The following is a 17,310-nucleotide window of genomic DNA, read 5'->3' as shown; positions in this document are numbered from 1 at the left end:
GTCTTTCTGACGCTTGATGAGAGAAAAGTCTTTTGTCTTTGTGCTTAGGCAAGGTTAAGTGCTGTGCATTGTTTTGCTGGCCCTGTAAATGGCTTGGTGTTTACTCAATCACATACCTGCTGGTATCAGGTGAAAGGTGTGTTGAACAGGGTGTTGCCATCTTAACACCCCATATGTTGTACTTGTGCTGTACTGACAAACATGACTTTTAGTGTGACTTTATTACTCTGTTTAACTCTACCCGGATTCATCTGTCTGTGTATGTTCACATTGCACATTGCCTGAGTCACTTCTCTACATACCTTGAAGTTAATGTTTAATTTGATCTGTCCACGTCCTGGAGATCCCCCCTCTCCTGCTGTATTCCATAGTTTTTCTCTCTCACTCTGTTTCACTAAGTAACTATTTTAGCATTTGTCTCTCTCCACATCTCTTTTTTCTTTTCTCCTTTACCCCTCTCTCTATCTCTCTCTCTCTGTGTTTTTTCTCTCTCTGTCTTCCTGTTGCTCAAGCCTGCACTCCTCTGAAGCCATGGTGTGTGTGCGCTAGAACAGGAAACGAGTGCAGACAGAGAAGGCAAGCAAGCTGAAACCGGCACAAAGACTCGCACACTCTCTCTCACACACACACACACACACACACACACACACACACTCACTCATGTTCCTGCGCTCTCTCACACACACAATCTCATGCATGCTCGCTCACTCGCTCACACACTCACTCAGACGCACACGCACACTTTCTCCCTCACTCAATCTCTCCAGTCACACACAAGTCTCCAGTCAGCGCTGCTTGAGCTGAGGATCTGAGCTCCAGGTGGACAGGGGGGAGAGAAAGAGAGAGAGAGAAAGAGAGAGAAAGGCAGGAGGAGGAGAACAAGAAGGAGAAGGAGGAGGGCAGCCAGTGGTCAAAGTGAGGGAGGGGAGTGAGTGAGTGAGTAAGTGGGCGAGGGAAGAGATCAGAAAGAGAACAGAAGAAAAGAAAAAAGAAAGGGGGGGTGGAGAAAAAAAGAAGGGGGAAAAGAAAAGCGGGAGGACCCAGAGGAACCTGTCAGTAGCGAGTGCTGGGAGTTTGCTGAAGGAGAAGTGCTCGGAGGTATAGAAGTGGAAGATGGTGCCGCAGGTCTCTCCTCTACTCAGGTAAGCAACATGCCCAGATTTATGACACCCTGCTTGCTTCAGCGCTAGTTACTCTCAGGAGGGAGTGTCTCCATTCCATTCTGTGGAGATTGAGCTTTTCTTTAAACTTGTTTCCTCGTTGAGATGTGTGTTGTGGCTCTTTGGGGAAAATACTTTTATTTGTATTTAGTTGAAAACTTTCCCTACAAATTTCTTTCTTAGTGTTTTTTTATTCATTTTGTGAAAGAGATGAGAAACAGAGGGAGTTTTCCCAATGATACATATGCCGTGTTCCGTGGGAGAGTAGACTTGTTTGTTCTATGGTAAAGTTTGATCACTGGAGACCGACTGCAATGTTTTGGAAGGGAGTAACTCGGGACTAGGGCTTGGCTCAGCTCCTGCAGGGCTTTCTATTGTGGTTCCATTTTTACAAGCACCTCAGCGAGCGAGTGCATGGTGGTGAAAGTTCAATGCTGTTATTCACACAGACCCTCATGCGCAAGCTGTGGAGCTCTTTTAGCCGCACTCTCTCTCTCTCCCTCAGTTTGAAAAACTGACTGAAAGTCTGAGGCTGCTTGCAAGCCTAAATGGGAATACCACCTGCATGAACTCAGAGGTCCTCTATGGGGGTAGGCGTAGGGGGTTTGTGTTCTCCCATTTTCTCATTCATAACATCTGGAGCCATGGGGCTGCCACACACCAGAACTCACAGGTAGTGCTGTAGAATTGGTAATGATGAGTGAATTTGTTTTTCATTGACACCTTCTCCCTTTCATGCTCAGCTGTGTGTCTCTTGTCTGTCTCTGTGTGTGAGAGAGAGACAGACAGACAGACAGACAGACAGACAGACAGAAAGACCCAGAAAGAGAGAGGCCAGTGTTGTCTCACATGCTGCTATGGAGTATCTGGTTTCCTGGCTCTGGATCAGTATGGGCCATTATTGGAGAGGAAGGAAGAGAATCTGACCTCAAATCAGAGAGGTGTTGACATCATTCAAACATTGTGTGAGAGGTTTTATTAAAAGAGGGGGGTGCAGGATCAGCCAAATTAATGGTTGTAATACAGCAAGATAATTGACTTTAACATTTAACTTTACAATTTATCATTCATAAACAGCGTAACGAGTGTAAACAGCAACACAATACTTTTCCTTCAGAAGCTTTTATGTTTGCAGAATCATGTTGTAAATTGCAATGCCTGAGAAAGAGGGAATCAGAGAAAGAGAGAGAGAGAAAAAGTGTAGGAGCGAATAAAGGAACGAATGCAGCGTACATTCCTGAGGCAGTCGGGTTGAGGTGGGTGTGTGGGGAGGAGAGAGAGCTGCGACGTCAAACTCTTCTGGCCTGGTCCAACTCATCCGGCCCGCATTCCAAAAAGGTCTCCCACTCCTGATCTTCCTCTCTCTCCTTCCTATCTTTCTGACTTTCTTTCTCTCATCTCTCTCCCCCTCTTTCTCTCTCTCTCTCTTTCTCTCACTCTCTCACTGTCTCTCAGTTGGGAAGGTGGCAAGCATCAACCCCCTAACCCAGGTCTGAGGTGATCCAGGCCTCCCTAGTCTTCACTACTCAGCCCAGGCTCCAACCCCAAATAACAAGATCGACAGTGGCCAACCAACTCAGAACATTCTAAAAACAAACCTCAACTTCCAGAACTGCTCCAGAATCTAGAATGTTAGCCTACTTCACTGACTAACCCTTTCAGTGGCCCACAGCCTGACATTAGGCCATGTTCAGATCACCTCATAGTAGTTCACTACGAAATGGACTGCACAGGGTGTTCAACCATGTTAATGTACGTGAGTGATCAAGTTCCCTGTGAATTCTATACCCTGTGCGGTGGGTAAGCAAGTAAGGAATACATAGTAGGTACCACTTGCCATCAGAACGCAACCTGAGAGTTTAGAACGGCTAATGCTCAGTTATATTTGGAACCAGGTGGGAACAGGTCTGGGGGGCGAGGGGGGGGGGGTGGAGTCATGCAGCTGGTGCCAAGGGCAGCCTCTTCTTGCTAGCAGCTCCATGGTAGGGGCAAGAGAGCATGTGCGGTGGGGTTTTCTTTTTTTTCTGCCCCTGCCTGGACATCCTGGCCAGGAAGCAGGGCAGCAAAGCGAGGTCAGAGGGATCTGGATCTGGGGCGAGAGGAAAGAGAGAGGTTTCCGTGTTTAAACAGGGACTGAATGGGAACGGCCTCCTCCAATTGTTCTCGGTGATTCCAACCGTTTGCAGCCACAGGGTGCCCCCCCCACCCCACCCCACACACACACAGATACACACACACAAACACAGAGACACCAGCCCCTCTATACACTCGCCTGCACAGATACCACAGAGGGTTTTTTCTTTTTTCTTCTCCTCCTTCTTCTTTTTAGGACTGACTTGCTCCAACACGATGAATCACTGCTTGAGGCGGCATGTCTGTCATTCTTGTGTTGTTTTTTTTCCTGTGTTTGCGTGTGTCAGAGAGAGAGAGAGATAGAGAGAGAGAGAGCAATAGAGAGAGAGAGAGAGAGAGAGAGAGAGAGAGTGTTTTTCTTGTTTTGTTTAGTTTCCAAAGTTGAAACCCAAAAGCTTGTGACTGTTGTCGAACAGGTTGCTGCTCCCCACTGGCCTTAGCAAATGGGAGAGGCAAATTAAACTCACACAAAGTCCCAAACGTCATTTACACCCAGGCGGCTCAGCTGCTTAACATGAAGGCCTACCCAGACTCGAAGCCTATCAGCACTGAATGTCCTCTCTCTCTCTCTCTCTCTCTCTCTCTCTCTCTCTCTCTATGTGTGTCTGTGTTCAGCCAAAAATACTATGTGTGAGTGTGTCTCATTGCGTTTGTGTGTCTGTACATCTATAAATACTATGTGTCTATGTGTATTGGCTTTTCTTTGTGTACATGTATGTGCGTGTTTATGTGTGTGTGTGTGTGTGTGTGTGTGTTTGTGTGTTTGTGTGTGTGAGTGGCTTTAGCCTTTTGGGCACTCCCTCTGGTTTTCCACGCTGCTCCCCTGGTAAACCACAGGATGGCTGCTCCTCTGAGTCGTTCTCCTCCCCCCACTGCGCGGCCGCGCGGGGTGGGACCGGAGTGGCCGATCCACGCAGCTGTCACCTCCCTCTGCTGTGCTGATTCCAGCATGGACTGATCTGATTGCTCTCCGAAGTCGACTCCCTTTCCCCCTCTTTTCCTGAGAACATCAGTCATGTCCTCCACATTCATCGTTCTCACTCTCTCTCTCTCTCTCTCTCTCTCTCTCTCCCTCTCTCTTTGACTTGTACTAACTCACTGTGTTCAGACGTGTTAAGGCAGGTCATGGAAGCCACAGCGCGGTGTCTTTTTTTCTCAGTGCTGCTCAGTTAGAGGGCAGGTCTGGAGGGTCCAGAGCTATCTGTCCTTTTGGCCCGAGCAGGAGGAAAACAACACATGGATGTGTTTATGCGTCTATTTTTAAGAAACGCCATTGCCCTCCCTCACACACGAAGTGCTCTCAGGGTTTTACACTCGAACCCAGAAGAGAGAGAAAGAGAGAAGCCACAAGTCTCTATGGAGGCAGAAGAGAATAGAAGGCTTTGCCTTCAGAATGCCTTCCTATGAGAGTATTTATTGTCTCGTTTCCTGGTTCATTCTTTCTTTCCCTGTGTCGGTCAATCTTAGTCAGTTAGGCCTGTCTGTTTCTTTCAAATTCAAGTATATTTTGTTGACATGAACAGGATGGATCTATGATAGCAGAGCTATGCAGTGCTCAATGAATAATGGCATTACCATACATGTACTGAAAATGAAGACTACTAAGAAAACAAATAAATAAATATACAAATATTTAAAAATATAGCTACAAGAAAGGAGTAGCCTATGGGATCTATAGACAATACTATAGGTATTTGTATTCTCTCTCTCTCTCTCTCTCTCTCTCTCTCTCTTTGTCTGCATGTCCAAGGTTAAGTGTCTTTTTTTAACCTGCATTCCACATGTCTCCTCATTCAGTTCTCCATAGCTGTCTTAAATTAATTGCTACAGGCACAGGTTATGTAACAGTTCAAATCAGGTTTGACGAGACAGGCTAGAAGTGCAAACGTAACATAAGACACATTCTCTGTCTCTCTTAGCATGTTTGGCAAAGTGATGGTATTTTAACACAGTTGTTTAAACAAAGAGATGCCTGAATGAAATCTGCTATTGATCAGACTGATCAGTCATCAGAGTACTCACATGAACATCCACAGTAGTAAACAACAATATACATTGGCTTGTGGTTAGAAAACCTAGAATAGCATGGAGATTGCCCAAGTCAGCCATTTATGGATTCAATTCACTCTGAACTACATAAATGATCACATTCATTTAATCTTCCTAAACAATCCGCTAGCTGTCTGCCCCATAAGTAGGCCGTCAAATAAACACATCTCTGTAGGCAGCCTAGGCTCTGAGATCTGTACACAAAAACAATTGCTATCAACAAGGGTTGGCAACCCACTCAAAGGCAAAACAAAGTGTTTCAACCAATAACCGACAAGATGCGCGTTTAGGAGAGTTTTAATTGCACGGGAGGGAGGGGGAGGGAGTAGCGAGCTATCTCTCTGTTTTGTTTGAACATCAACAGAAGTGACATATCCCCGCTATCGCTGATACAACCTTTAAGTTTAACTGTTGTTTGGTTTTAGTTGATAGGTCTATATTGTTGCATGTGTATATGTGTAGCAATAGTGGAGTGGTAATCAGGAGAATTCCCGGTTGGCTGGTAACGCTTTGAGGCGTTTTGATATCACTGTTTGTTCTTTGTTCTTTGCTACACTCTCCAGCAGCCTGAACGGTGCGATCGTAGCCCCTCACTCTCACTCCCCACAGCCCCTCCCAACTGCCTTAGTAATAACATGTGGTACCAACTATGATGACCTGACATGCAAGTATGAGATGGGTACAGAGTAGACTACTAAAGATTTTAAATTAGCAGCCACAACATGTTTAAACTAGCCCCAGGTTCTCCCCCTAAAATAGGATTCAGGCCAAGTTGGGTCACACTCTCATCAACACCCCCACCCCACGTCAGGAGGGGGCCACAGGAGCTTGAAATCTCCTGTTCAATATTTAGTGTCCTATTCCGCCCCTGGTGTGTACTGCAAGTATCTATATTCATAATGTTGATGTCTCACCTATACAATACAATGCATATAGGTATTTTTTACCTCACCTCCGAGTGACTCCTGGAGCTCAGGGGCTGTATGCTGTTTCCCAATCATGCCTGCCATTCAGTCTTCAGCGGAGCTGAGCCACACTGCTGTTCCCCTCGTACTGGCTCGAGTGTGGTTTCCCACTTGGCACTGGTACAGGACGTGTGGTGGTGGTGCTGCTCTGTGATCTGTGATGAAAGAGGCTAGATTGAAGACAGCCCTTTGGGTGCGGGTAGGGTGGAGTGTGGGAGGGCAGTGTGAGATGAATGGTGGGACCAGCTTTAATTTCCTCAAACAGTCCGTGTGCACCGGATGTTTTGAGAATGCAAGGCAAAGCCTGGCCGGGGGTGAAAAGGGCAAGTGTAACAGAGGTGTCAGGTGTGTGTGTGTGTGTGTGTGTGTGCGTGCGTTCGTGTGTACGTGCGTCTGTGTGTGTGGGTCAGTATGTACAGTTTGTGTGTTTGTGAGTGTGTGTGTGTGTGTATGTGTGTGTGTGTGTGTGAGCAAGTGTGTTTGTTTATTCATACATTTGTGTTTTTGCATAGCGTGAATGTGTGCGTGCATTTGTGTGTGTCTGCGTTCGTGTGTGTGTGGGTCAGTGTGTGTGTGTGTGTATGTGTATGCGAATGCATTTGTGTCCACGCATAGCATGTGCGTGCGTGCACGCGCACACGTGTGTGTGGGTGTGTGTCTGTGTCTGTGTATGTATGATGCCAAGTATGAGGCCTCCTTTGCTCAATCTGACTCAGCAGACAGTGAAACACTCTAGTCCCTTGAACAACAAGATAAGCAAACCAATCTTCCTCTCCTCTTTATCTGTCTGCCCTCTCCTCTCCTCTCCTCTCCTCTTCATCTCTGTCTTCCCTCTCCTCTTCATCTCTGTCCCTCTCTCCTCTCATCTCCTCTTCTCTCCTCTCCTCTCCTCTTCATCTCTGTCCCTCTCCTCTCCTCTCCTCTTCATCTCTGTCCCTCTCTCCTCTCATCTCCTCTTCTCTCCTCTCCTCTTCATCTCTGTCCCTCTCTCCTCTCCTCTTCTCCCCTCTCCTCTTCATCTCTGTCCCCCTCTCCTCTCCTCTTCATCTCTGTCCCCCTCTCCTCTCCGCTCCTCTCCTCTTCATCTCTGTCCCTCTCTCCTCTCCTCTCCTCTCCTATCTCCTCTTTATCTCTGTCTCCCCTCTCCTCTTCATCTCTGTCCCTCTCTCCTCTCCTCTCAAATCCTCTCCTCCTCATCTCTGGTTTCCCTCTCCTCTCCATCGTTCCACTTCTCCTTCTCTCTTTAAAGGTGTTCTAAGCGATGCCACACGTTTTTTAGGCTAAAACATTTTATGTCACTTACTGCAAACATCACCTAACCATCCGCTAGGTGTCTGTGTCCTGAATACACTGTAAAAAAACACAATCTCTGTGGACAGCCCAGGCTCCAAAAATGGCAACAAAAACAACCTGGGCAAACCTAGCCCATAAAAATATAACAAACTGTTCCAGCAAATCACAGACGAGATGCGTGTTTAGGAGAGTTTCAATTGCACGGGAGCAGCACGGGAGGGAAGGGGAGGAAGTAGCGAGCTAGCGCTCTGTTTTGTTTGAAAGTCAACAGAAGTGACGTTACCCAGCATCGCTTAGAGCACCTTTAAGTGCTCTCTGACTTCCTTTCACCACTTTTTTCTGGGTTATCCCAGTGCATTGTGAAATGTGACAGTGAGCAGCCAGACATGTTGTGCACTCACAGCTTCCTGTCGAGCAGGAACGTCTGCGTTGTGCGTGTGTGGAAGCCTACTGGTGTGATACCACAAAACCCTTTGTCTCGCAAATCAGCCATCAGACCGTCATTAAGTTCTAAAAAAATAATAAAGGGAAGGGGCTTGACTGCTGGGGGAAGGTGGGTGTTTGCCAAAGCATTTGACTGTCACAAACAAAAGTTTGATGCCACACTCATATCTGTGCATGGACACAGATTAACATTTTTCCTAAGCTGTAGAGGCAAACACTTATGTACTCAGGTGTCAAGTTCTAATGATGTTTTTGCATGTTCATAATTGTAAGGTATTCATTATGGGACATGTCACTTAAGCTTCCATAGCATAAATGTTTTGTACATAAATCTGTAAACTGTCCATCATAGACTCATCTGGGCTAAAGAGGAGAGGCCCTATCCAAGTATCTGATCTATCCATGACGGTGTGGATGTGCATTAGTGCCTACAGCATGGGCATTTTGCACATCTGGCAAGGCACAATCAATTCTGAATGATGTATACAGGTTTTGAGCAACATATAGTGTCATCCTGGCAATGTCTTTTCCAGGGAAGACCTTGAATATTTCAGGAAAACAATGCCAAAGTCCAGGTGCTAAAATGGCCTGTCTACAGTCCAGATCTGTCAAATTAGGTGCACCATGGAATGAAAAACATGATTAAGAATACTCCTAACTGAAATCCTTTATCAGGCATTCATATAACATTTCATTCTCAAAACTCACAGTGGTAAACATGTCCCCGTCCCAACATTTTTCTGAAACATGTTGCTGGCATCAAATTCAAAATTAACATATATTTTCCATGAAATAGCCAACATTTTCATTTTCAACATTTTATATGATGTCTCTGTCCTTTTTGCTGCTAAATATGGGTTTTAGGAGATTTGCAGATTATCACATTCTTTTTTTTATTTGACTTTTATACAAGGTCCCAACTTTTTCTGATTTTGGGTTTGTATTATGATACTAGACAATATGGGAAGTCAGTAGTCTAGGTGTTCTGAATTGATGTGTTGAGTGTTGCCATGTCTGTATCCTAGAAAGATAAACAAGCCTCTTCAACAACATTCTTTTGTCAGGGGGCAGCCAGTTATTATGGTGGATCAATGCTTGAGATTTAGGTTTTCGTTTCACAGAGGCCTGAGGAGGTGTGCTGAAATCTTAAAAGCTGAATCACATTATCGCATTATTGTGCATATGTATGTTGAACATGTCACAGATGATAATCAAATGCAGGAAGGGAATCAGCGGGATCACTGGATGAATGCACTAGTTCTGGGCCAGGAGGGATGTGAAGCTTATCTATGCAAGCATCTGCAGGTCTACTAGGCTAAAGTAATTCCTTTGCAAATTTCAGCACCTCTTATCACGGGCCCTGTGCAACATACACTGGTGAACATATGGTGCAGCATAGTCTGTCGCAAGGAAAACTTACATAAGTGTTTGTTTCCATCATTTTCGTGTTTGTTTTTTTCTTGTTACTGCTTTTATCCTTTAACATCACTCTCATATTGAAGTCTGTCTGTCAGCTCATGTATTATATTATGGTCATAAGGCTGCTGCCCCGGCTTGGCTGTATAATGGCATAATGGTATGGATATAAGAGGCTTCATTATGTGTGTCTACTAAGTTAGATGGGTATTTAGTCAATTTAGTTCATACAACATCAAGGTGCATATAATATTCCCATAACTGTGCTTCAGTTGTAATTATTTATAAGTATAGTAGTGTTATTATGAACAATGGCCTGTTCACATCACTGTGCTTCAACTTTGATTAATCTTTAGTGTACAGATCATAGCTGCACATAGCTGTGCCCCAGTTTTAATCAAGCTTAAGTATACCCAGTGTGCAAAGTTGCGTCCCAGAGATGTGAAAAGAAAGAGATGGCCAATGACACGATGTCATTAAACTTTTACATAAGTGTCATAAGTCATGCACAATTAACTGCCATCTGGGAAATGGCAGGGGAGTTTTCAGCCAATGGGATAACACTGTTCTGAGACCTTTTGAAATTCTGGCCTGGCAGTCTTTGAAGTTAAACAGCGTGTGTTGACAGTAGCCGTGGGTCAGATCTATTCAGTGATCCTGTGTTTAGACAAGATGTTACGAAATAACTCAATGAAGGTGCGGGGAATGTGGGGTCTTTGTGAAATTATGTTCACACATTACTATTTCAAGAAACAGAAGGAATACAATAAGTTTGACTAGCATAGCTTGCTGAGCTTTTTTGATATTTTTTTCTCCACATTTTTTTCTTCTACTTTTTGCGCGGTCCTAAAAACTGACTGCAGTTGGTGTTTCCTGTGGTTAACTTGCGGCAGCACTTTTCTCTTGAATTTCACATACATCCTCCTCTGCAAACTCAATAACTTGTAAACATGCTGGTGTGTCTGAGTCAGGATGTCTTCATGTCGGCTCGTGATTTGACAAGACACAATAAAAAAAAGAAATCAGGTTTTGGTTCCTCTTTCTCTCTCTCCTCCATAGCCATGTGTAAATCTTTCATGGGTACAAGAATAGCAGTGTTGTGGTTAGATAATTTCATTTCCATCAATGTCCAGGGGGGGCTTGTGTTCCATTGGTCATGTACAGTAGATTGACTTAATTTTATTAGATTTGATAACTTTTATAATGTTTTTAAAATCTCTCTCTCTCTCTCTCTCTCTCTGACAGGAGGGCCAGGGTTAAGTCTTGAGCAGTCCTGTCACTGGGACACAGACGTTCAGGAGGTGGCCGGTGTGACAATGGCAACACTGAGTGGCAGTGGCGGAGGTGGCCTGGGGTTGGTCCTGGTGGAGTTTGAGTATGAGTACAAAGGCCGTGATGGCTGCATGGTGACCATCAAGCCCAACGAGCGCTACATGCTCCTGGCCAAGACCAACGACCACTGGTGGCATGTGCGACGCAACGAGCGCTCCAAACCCTTCTACATCCCCGCCAAGTATGTCAGGGAGCTGCCCAACTCCTTCCCCTCGCCGCTGGACTTCGCCCCCGTCACCTCGCCGCCCAGCCCCGAGCACAAACAACCCCCTCAGCTGGACCTGGCCGAGGAGAAGAGGGGGGGTGATGAGGTGACTATCCGCCTGCGCTCGCCCGGTGGCTACCGCAAGACGGAGAACCGCATGTCCACATTCGGCTATCCGCTGGAGATCCACGATCCGCCGGCGGGGTTCAAGAGAGGAGGACACGCAGAATCCTTCTCCATGCTCAGCGGCATGGGAGGGGGAGGAGGTGGTGGCCTTCAGGAGCTCTCCTCTTCTTCATCCTCCTCTTCCTCGTCTCAGAAGAAAAGACTCAGTTTAAACCCTAACATTCTGTTTGGTGGATCGCGAGGGTCCAGCACGGCTCCTGCCCATGCGATTCCTTCTGTTCCATCACTGGAGGATCTATCCTACAAGACCAGGGTGCCCAGCTTCAGCCCTGTTGACCCGGTGCACCGGCCCATCCAGGGGAAGCCTGTGGACCTCCCCATCATCAAAGACATTGCTAGCGACCCCCCGTTGCGGGAGGAGTCACCGGAACCGGCCTCGCCCCTGGAGCCGGACTCAGAGTCTGCCTCAAGCATGGAACCAGACCGTTCGCCGGACTCAGAGAACATCTATGAGTCGATCTTGGACCTGAACCTGGATAGGTCACCTGTGACAGAGACTGCACCGGCACTGATTCCCGCTCCTGCCGTGCCAGAATCTTCTTCCACACACAACTGCCACGTCTCGCCTGTGCCGCGACAACCAAAGGTGAGTGCAGGAGAGTTACCGTGCACAGTCACTGCGCTGGACATCAATGTTTACGCTACAGAATTGGGAAACTCATGTTCTGGCATGTACGTCTCTCCCGTGGAATGCTCTGCCTTCAGCGGCACATTCCGAACTTCAGGGGTATGATCTCAGAGTGATTTTGTTTTTGTTATGTCGGCTTGATTTTTGTGTATTGTGCACCAACAAAAGACAATATAACCCTCAAAAGTGGAGAGGAAATCAGTAATTCAGACAGTTTAGGCATTGTATCCTGTGTACGTGTGTCCAAACCTGTGATATATGAGGTCAATTGTACAGCTCCTTTTACATGAGGGCTTGTACCATGAAGAACTGAAATGTGACAGTGAGAGCTTTGGGTGGCTCCAGAAAAAAAGGAACGGGGATGTTTGTCTCTTCTGCATCCTCTTTATGCGCTTTGTTCTTCTTTTGGCTGTCTCAGTGTCTGAAAACAATCTTAAGATCTTAAGCAGCATCTCCGTCAAACTCTGAGTACTAAAGAGTCCTTAATACGAGTCTCTGCTCATATTTCTTCCCCTCTTCTTTTACTTGGTACAAAGACAACTTTGTGTACGTTAACAGGATGGTCTAGAGAGAGTTTTTCTCAAAGTCTGTCTGGGAAATTGATTATCTGCTGTTGGAATTCAAGCAATGGGAAATTGTTGTTTGTTTAAGGCTTACCGTCAGAATGAGCATGTTTATCAGCTGTGTTTTGTTTTTTTCGGTAGACCCCTGTATTGCAGACGGGCCTAGTGATATTACCCATGGTGTTTTGGTTTCCTGGAGATTATGAGGCCTTGTCTCTTTGCCTCAACTGCAGAGTCTGTAGGCTGGCTGTAGCATATCCTGCCCGCCTCACCGCCAGACAAACAGTCAGGATGAGTCAGAGGTGACGTACACCAACAGGTTGTTCTGGACTGGGCCAGTTGCAAAAGCAACCACAGGGAGGCGCTGCTGCTCTCATCTCCATGAGCTCTATTGTTGGCTGTTGACTGTTGGCTGGGGAAAAAAGCAGAGAGATTCCTGCTGTGTCATCCCATTTTATTGGGGTATGTGCAGGCTCCTCCAGTTCCCAGCCACAGTGTAGCCTTTTATGACAAAAAAAAAAAAGATTTCTTTTGAATATGAAATGAAACAAACAGAGTGATGCTCGCACTCTGACAGCTCAAGTGAAAACAGCTTTAATGTTTCTGGCCTGGCATTTTTGTTCCATGGATGCTGACTTCTGACGTAAACATCCAAGTCACTAGATCCTTTTCAACATTAGAACAATAGGAAACAGTGGCCATGTTGAGTTAGCTGTGCCACTGTGGTGTGAAAGACAGGATGTGGAGGGTAAGACTCATGGAAGGGGCAGAATAAGCCACATGAACCCATACAACAGCCCACCAAGTTAACTGTGCTACGAGAGACATTGAAACCCAACACTTGTACCGTCTAGTACCGTAGTAGTGTTATATTGCAACATGCTATGTAACAAAACTGTTGTTACCATGCAATTATGGCAAGTTCAGTTTTATAATACTGGCAGCATGTGTACTCAGTGCATTAATTCTCCACACTGTAAAATCCTATTCTCTTTAAAGAATGTGTTCTTGAGTCTTTAACACAGAGGGTTCTAATATTATGGAGCTTTGTCTACTGTTGAAAACAAAAGTGCTCAAACAGAGATGCATTGTGCCTAGGACTTTAAGCTGGAAGACAATCATGCAGGAAGCAGTTTATGAGGAATCCGCAGGTAAGGGACTGTGAGTTTCAGTATCCCCCAGATGATGCTTTGAGACTGAACTGTGAAAAAAAAAACAATGTTTTTTCACAAGGGCCTCAAGAAGAGGCTCGCCCAGGTGACAGGGGTTTGGCTCCACCACAGAAAATACATGAGGAATGTTAAGCTGAAGTCAAAGCGATCCATCAAGTGTAGTTAGAGTCTAAAAATGAGAGTGCACAAAGTTTACTTGACACTTCATGGAGAGCCAGACGTGCTGAGACCCATCATATATGTGCTGCATGCCTATGGGTTTGCTATGAGATTCAGAGGTGGATTCCAGTTTCTGAATTATGCAGAGTTTTTGGAGAAAAACATGCATGTGGATTTTGCCAGTGCAAAACACAAGGCTTTGCCTGTGAGGTGAATTTCCTTGCGAATTTAATGAGCCATAACAACATTGCTTTCAGGAAATACTTTGGTTCAAGCCAAGTTTCATGTTCTCTCTTAGGCCAATTAAAAAAACAAACATTTTTTCTACATTAAACCACTAACACATAATCCTTCCACAGTACCCACATTACCACATTACAAGTATAATACACCTACATTTCGGTTTGAGGCTTTTGAAACGGAATCAGTTTAGCACTCATGTCTAAAACTGACCAAAACACACACATACTCCCGAGGGGTCTGTATCGTCTTCATAGATCTGAACACAAACTGGACAGTAGACCCCTACAGAAGTGCTGGCCTCATCTACGCAGGACAGCAGGCTGAGTGCTTTCATAAGGCCAGAGCACTGGCAGATGAGAGAACAGGTCTGAGATCGATCTCAGGGGCGGTGTTATACTCCGTGACTGGCTTAGCATCTGGACCAGTGCGGCTCTGGGGCCTCGGGGGTCCGAACCATTTGGATTTTACATTACGGTGAGCTAGTCATGGGAAATGAGTCGGCGTTGGGTAAGTACGGAGAAATGTGCTCAAAGGCTCTCTTTAAGAGGTGGACTGAGTTTCTTTGGCACAGGTGAGCCTGTGCTTCATGTCTCTGTTATGTTCGTGGTCAACGGAGAAGGTGAATCATTTCCAAGGTGAAACACTTATCTCTGAGCCCTTTTATTTTTCACCTGGCTTTTTATGTTTGGGTAGTTTTTAATTGTAAAATAAATATGGATGTTCATTTAGCCTGGCCTCACTTATCTAACATAAGATGCAGCAAGACACCAGCAATGCCTTTAAGGTCAGAGTTCTGATACTGCACACCTCCGTTATTACAATTATTGGATTTTCGAGTGAAGTGAAACCAAGCATGTGAAACACTTAACCGTTAGGATATGATCCCATGGCCATATTATTCCTGAAAGCACTCGAAAGAGAAATGAAGAAATGGGACACAGTATTTCATACATCACATTATTCGCAAATGTCTGCTTTATGATTCAGCTGCGTCATTCTATCGTATGGTCATTCAAAGCCAGCTCAAAGACAGCCTCAGGCACGGGGAGACTCTCACTACATGTCCTCCTGCCTCTGTGCAGCCAGTTAAAGTTAGACAAGCATTGTCTGTCCCCTGGAGTCGTCACGCTCATATCTGTCACAGTCATCAACTGTTTTAACCGTGCGTGAGGATCCCGTTTCATGGACGTCTCCTATTGATTTCAGGTAGTGCTCTGTAGGGAGGATGCAGGTGAATGAATCAGATCCCTGACAGAGTGTGGAATGGTTTGTCTAAGTCTGCCAGTGCTTGGCAGTGTCAGATTAGTAAGACCATAAAATAATACATGCATAGGCCTATAGCACCCCAATATTCGTTTGTAAAAAAAAGATGATGTTAATCTAGGTTTTAGCCAATAAAGCAAAATACTTGGTGTAGTAGGCTAGCCTGGGACAGATTTGTGGTAAGACTGAAAGACATGAATGAGAATAATGGAGCTATTCCATTATACCTTAATATCCTTTTTTTTTTTTTAAATCTTATTTAAGCTGTGTGCTTCACACCACATGATACTGAAGAGAGCAGATTTACCTGTTACGAATTTCTTCATCTTAATGTATGTGAATGCTAGCAGAACTGACAGTGAAGTCACTTGTCTCTGAAGTTTGGGTTCAGTCAGTGGTAAATCAATCTATCATTGGGGGTTGTTATCTTGTATTCTCTCAATCTGAACGTGTAGACGTGTCCTCCCAGCTCCTGTTTCCTTTTCGTCAGGAGCGGACAGACCCGCCCGGCTGCCCCGGGGCCACGGCTCTTGTGTTTACCAAATAAAGGAGGAACTCTTTTCCTGTAGGATTCAAAGCTTCACCCGTGTGCTTTAATCCCGAATGATCGAGATCCTATACACGCAGGCAGGCGTATGGCGTAGAGTAGACACACACCCAGAATGCTCAGGTGAGTGCATCAAAAAAGAAATAGGCCCAGCCTACATTTTAGAATTACCATAGGCTAATCCAAGGTTTTTATCATCTTACTCGTGGACGGTGGCAAAAAGAAAAATAAACACTTCTTCCGAAAATGAAACGATACAAAATACACTGTCACTGCCCTTCTATTCTCGATACATGTCCAAAAGCCACCCAACTATTTTAGAATATTAATGCATGCCGAATGACAGGCAAACTGACAGTCTACGTGTACAGGATGGTGCGGGAAGGAAAGAGTTAACTCCAGCGGGAATGAAGAACCACTCCCCATGGACTCGCAGCTGAACCCCTCTCACCTGCTCTACCCGCCTATACCTGCGGCGTCGAGAACTAGTAGTGAAGGAGAGGAGTAAAGGAGTCTTTTAGGTGCGAATGTAGCCTACAGGGGCAGGCAGGCCCGTTTTTTTTTTGTATTGAGCCTGAACAGGACTGAAGAAGGTTGACTTAAAAGAGATCCGCCGCGCGCATTCGTCGTGGACTCTACACCTAACGAAATAAGGTGAGGAATAGTAGGCGATTGTTGTGGCTTCATTTAACTATTTGACCGCACAGACTGTTGTGACGATTTGATTAGGCAAGTCAGTATAAAGTGTAATCGCTTAAGCATTCGCTTAACTTAAAAGAGTTGTGCCCTTTTACCCCGTGGTAAATTGTTGGTCTTTTTGAGAAGCTGATCACTAATGTTTGGATTACTTGCTGTAATAACGTCACTACTTGTTAGATCACATGAAAGAAGTGAGTGGAAGGCGTTGACCTCCTCCTTTGACATTTGGTCAGTTGCCACTTGTTCAACTGATTGATAACATTAGTGAATAGTTGTTGATCATATTAGGGATCTGAACAAAACCATAGCACAATGGACTATAAAGAGGACAAAAACTGGAGGAAATGGCATCAGCAAGGTTGGAATGCCAGTAAATCATAAAATGATTGCACAGTGATTTCTTGTTGAACCCATAAACAGCTTGATATGTTAGACTCTTGTCACCACTCTTATCACCTGCAGTGAGTGCATATGGCCTAGTTGTTGTTTGTTGACCTTTGCAACTCCGCTATGATTAGCCTTCAGAAATGATCAAAACACATTGGTGCACTGCAATCATCTGGAATTTGTGGTTGGTGGAATAAGTGATATAATGTCTGAGAGAAGACACTGTTTTGGAGAACCCTTGTGACATAGTGGTTTGCCTTTATCCTGTGTGTGTGTGTGTGTGTGTGTTTGTACACGTAGTTGTCTTTCTGTAACATGGTTGTATGTAGGGTTTTTTTCTCTACTGATGGTATGTGTGTGTGTGTGTGTGTGTGTGTGTGTGTGTGTGTGTGTGTGTGTGTGTGTAGGCTACATGTGTATTGCCCCAACCTGTGTGGACCTTGAGTATAAACAAAACCCCTATTGA

General features: G+C 45.3%; 1 protein-coding gene across 2 annotated transcripts in view; it reads left to right on the top strand.

Moving 5' to 3' along the window:
- The first annotated feature begins 601 nt into the window (after nucleotides 1–601).
- arhgap27l (Rho GTPase activating protein 27, like) overlaps nucleotides 602–17,310 on the top strand; it is a 38,662-nt gene continuing 21,953 nt past the window's right edge. Inside the window, exons 1-2 of one of the 2 annotated variants that reach the window (XM_076265868.1) lie at nucleotides 602–1,142; nucleotides 10,706–11,769. In XM_076265868.1, coding sequence (XP_076121983.1) covers nucleotides 10,777–11,769 — 993 coding nt within the window. In that variant the 5' untranslated portion in view covers nucleotides 602–1,142; nucleotides 10,706–10,776. The remainder of the gene's footprint in view (nucleotides 1,143–10,705; nucleotides 11,770–17,310) is intronic. The other variant, XM_076265869.1, reaches the window with a different exon arrangement.

The sequence above is a fragment of the Alosa pseudoharengus genome, unplaced genomic scaffold (assembly GCF_046254945.1).
Source record: "Alosa pseudoharengus isolate Yale_2024_CS ecotype anadromous, Long Island Sound unplaced genomic scaffold, YU_APseudo_1.1 YU_APseudo_1.1_scf_4, whole genome shotgun sequence".
Lineage (NCBI taxonomy): Eukaryota > Metazoa > Chordata > Actinopteri > Clupeiformes > Clupeidae > Alosa > Alosa pseudoharengus.
The sequence above is the reverse complement of the archived record's forward strand: the minus strand, read 5'-3'. Positions and strand labels throughout refer to the sequence as shown.